Here is a 2,804-nt window from a genome sequence, read left to right on the forward strand (position 1 = left end):
AGCCCAGGCTGAGGGTGCCGGGCTCTCTTAACTGAGGACCTTGAGGCTCACCGCTCTGGGCGGGTAGCCTTAGTGTGAGAGCTTAAAACTGATGTTGAGCACTGGTCCTAGCATACAGCAGGGCAGGGTTGGGGGTGGGGTGTTGGGATGCTGGATCGTGGAAAGAAAGACAGCCCTGCAGAAGGAGGAGGGGGGCTTGTGCTCTCTTCCGGGACTATTGCCCCTGGATAGCACACACTCACCCATCCAGATGGAACTCCACAGCACCTAAACAGGGCCGCCTGGTAGTCCAGTGATCCAGGGACAGAAGGAAGGACGGGGCAGGCAGTGCAGGATCCAGGAGAGCACCTCTATTATTATTCTTGATGGTAACACACTCCTTTGAGGATTCAATAGAAGCAAAGACACTTTGGGTTGTCTTTTTGACACTGCAAAAATACCTGAGCAAAAACACTTGTAAGGCTTCTTGTGGCTCATGGTTTCACAGGTGTGAATCCATCATATTCAGTGAGGTGGGAAGCCGGAGCAGAGCAGTTCATATCATGGCAGCAAGAATCAGAGAAAGAGGATGTTCCTGTGTCACTGCCTTGAGATGACGAACCCCAAATTCTTGGGGATCTTTCTTCCTTCCCCCTCATCCTCTCAAAGATAAGCCCATGTATATACTTTACTAGTTCCAAGATTCTCTAAAGCCAGTGAAGTTGGCAATCAGAATAAACCATGAAACCTTTCCACTGAAAAGGTCACCTTTGCACATTGTAAAGCAGGCACAGTGGTAGAAATGAGACATTAAAGGGGGCCTGTCTTCAGTGCTTTCTCTTTCATTGCATAAGACACAGGCAAGTTGGGAACTCTGAAGTCCTGGTCTTCAGCACAGGAAATGGATTTGAGCATTTTCCTCAACGATTTGTTGCAGGAACCCAATGAGACAGTGTGAGTGTGGACATGCTTTATACACCAGAGAGTGCAGCAATTTGAGACATCCTTGTACAATCCATGCAGCACAGCTCTTCCCGGCATCGCAGTAAGGAGCACTGTGGCTGTGAATTTAGCCGCAGGCCATAGGACATACTTGGTATAAGAAGAGAGGAAAATGAATACAGACAGATATGATGAGAACTTGGCGAGAGTTACTGGGTGGTTTCAAAGTGCAGAAAAGAAAAGGAAGCTTCCACAAGTTGAGGACTCCAGATGCAAAAATAAAAAGAAAGGGAATCTATTTTTATATGTGCAAACACTTTTGAGATTTTGGAAAATGTCTTTAGTCTAGCAATAATTGAACATTTCTGCCCTGTGTATAATGACGATAAATAGCAGTAGTGCTGGTCCGTATTTAGTTTTGACTTCAGAAGCCTTCTGTTAGAATTTGCTATAATTGAGACGAGTGGAAGGATGGTTTGTAGTTAAATCTCGGTTTCTGAGCCAGCACATATTAACCGTGAATTGGAAAAGCATTTAGCATTCTTGTGCCTGGATAATTTTTCCAATAAAAGTACACTTTATAGGGCTGTTGCAACCACTGAACAGCTTAGCACACCCCAGACTCCCAGACCATGGCAATGGGGATCATTATTGTCCACATCACGGGCATCCTAGAGCTGAGCTAGGAGGGTCAGAAGTGTGTAGTGGTGTATTATTTGTATTTTGATAAATAAATCTCACCTGAAGACCGGAGACAAACCTAATGCCAGTAGAGGTCAGATAATGGTGACACACACCTTTAATCCCAGGGTGATTGGGAGAGAGAGGCAGATGGAGCTCTGTGAGTTCAAGGCTACCCTGGGCTATACGAAGTCAATGCAGAAACAAATCCAGGTGGTGGTAGCTCACACCTTAAATCCCAATCCTAGGGAGTCACACCTTTAATACCAGCATAGAGGGAATATAAAATGAGAGGAGAGAGAGGATTAGTCTGCTTATTTTTGCAGTTGCCCAGCCTTGGTAGAGGTAAAACTTCTCTGGTGCTTTGGCTGTCTTGTTTTTCTGGTTTTTGGCTTGATCCCCATCATCTGTCTCTGGGTTTTTATTATTTGTGTATAGTAGTGTTTTAACATGCTAGATATTTCAAGTATGCAAGATGCCTTGTGTTTGCACTTAGAGGTCATTGAAACGATCATTTCTTCCTGTGGCATTAGTGGCACTACACTCCTCAGGATCTAGAAAGCTTAAACAGTGGATGTTTTAAAGCCAGAATCCTACAAGTGCCCTGCTGATGAGTTCGTGAATGTTCTACCCATTGCCAAGCAAACACAGGGAATGCATGTCTGTCCACTGGGTCTAAAGAGGGAAGACGAGGCCGGATGAGACCTGTTAGCTTGTTTTTAACAGCCTCTGCTTTCTCTCGGCTCCTCTCGCTTACCTGTCTGGTTTTATCTTGCAGGTGTACAATTGACAACCGAGTCACCCGGGTGGCCTGGCTAAACCGCAGTACCATCCTCTATGCCGGGAATGACAAGTGGTGCCTAGATCCTCGTGTGGTCCTCCTGAGTAACACCCAGACGCAGTACAGCATTGAGATTCAGAATGTGGACGTGTATGACGAGGGTCCGTATACTTGTTCGGTGCAAACAGACAACCACCCGAAGACCTCCAGGGTCCACCTCATTGTACAAGGTGTGTGGGACTTGACTGGGAGGCCTGAAGGGGTAGCTGGGAATGTCAGTGTTCATTGTTTGTTCCGTGACCCCAAACCAAGATGATCTTTTTTTTTTTTTTAAATTTATTTCTTTATTAAAGATTTCTGTCTCTTCCCCACCGCCGCCTCCCCTTTCCCTCCCCCTCCCCCAATCACGTCCCCCTCCCTC

General features: G+C 46.1%; 1 protein-coding gene across 3 annotated transcripts in view; it reads left to right on the forward strand.

Moving 5' to 3' along the window:
• Positions 1 to 2,804, forward strand: part of Ntm (neurotrimin) — a 982,155-nt gene that overhangs the window by 794,900 nt on the left and 184,451 nt on the right. For all 3 annotated transcript variants that reach the window (XM_050160080.1, XM_050160081.1, XM_050160082.1), the window contains one exon: positions 2,381 to 2,613. In XM_050160080.1, the coding sequence (XP_050016037.1) occupies positions 2,381 to 2,613 (233 nt within the window). The remainder of the gene's footprint in view (positions 1 to 2,380; positions 2,614 to 2,804) is intronic.

Source organism: Alexandromys fortis, unplaced genomic scaffold (genome assembly GCF_014885135.2).
Source record: "Alexandromys fortis isolate MF-2015 unplaced genomic scaffold, M_Fortis_MF-2015_v1.1 scaffold_108, whole genome shotgun sequence".
NCBI lineage: Eukaryota > Metazoa > Chordata > Mammalia > Rodentia > Cricetidae > Alexandromys > Alexandromys fortis.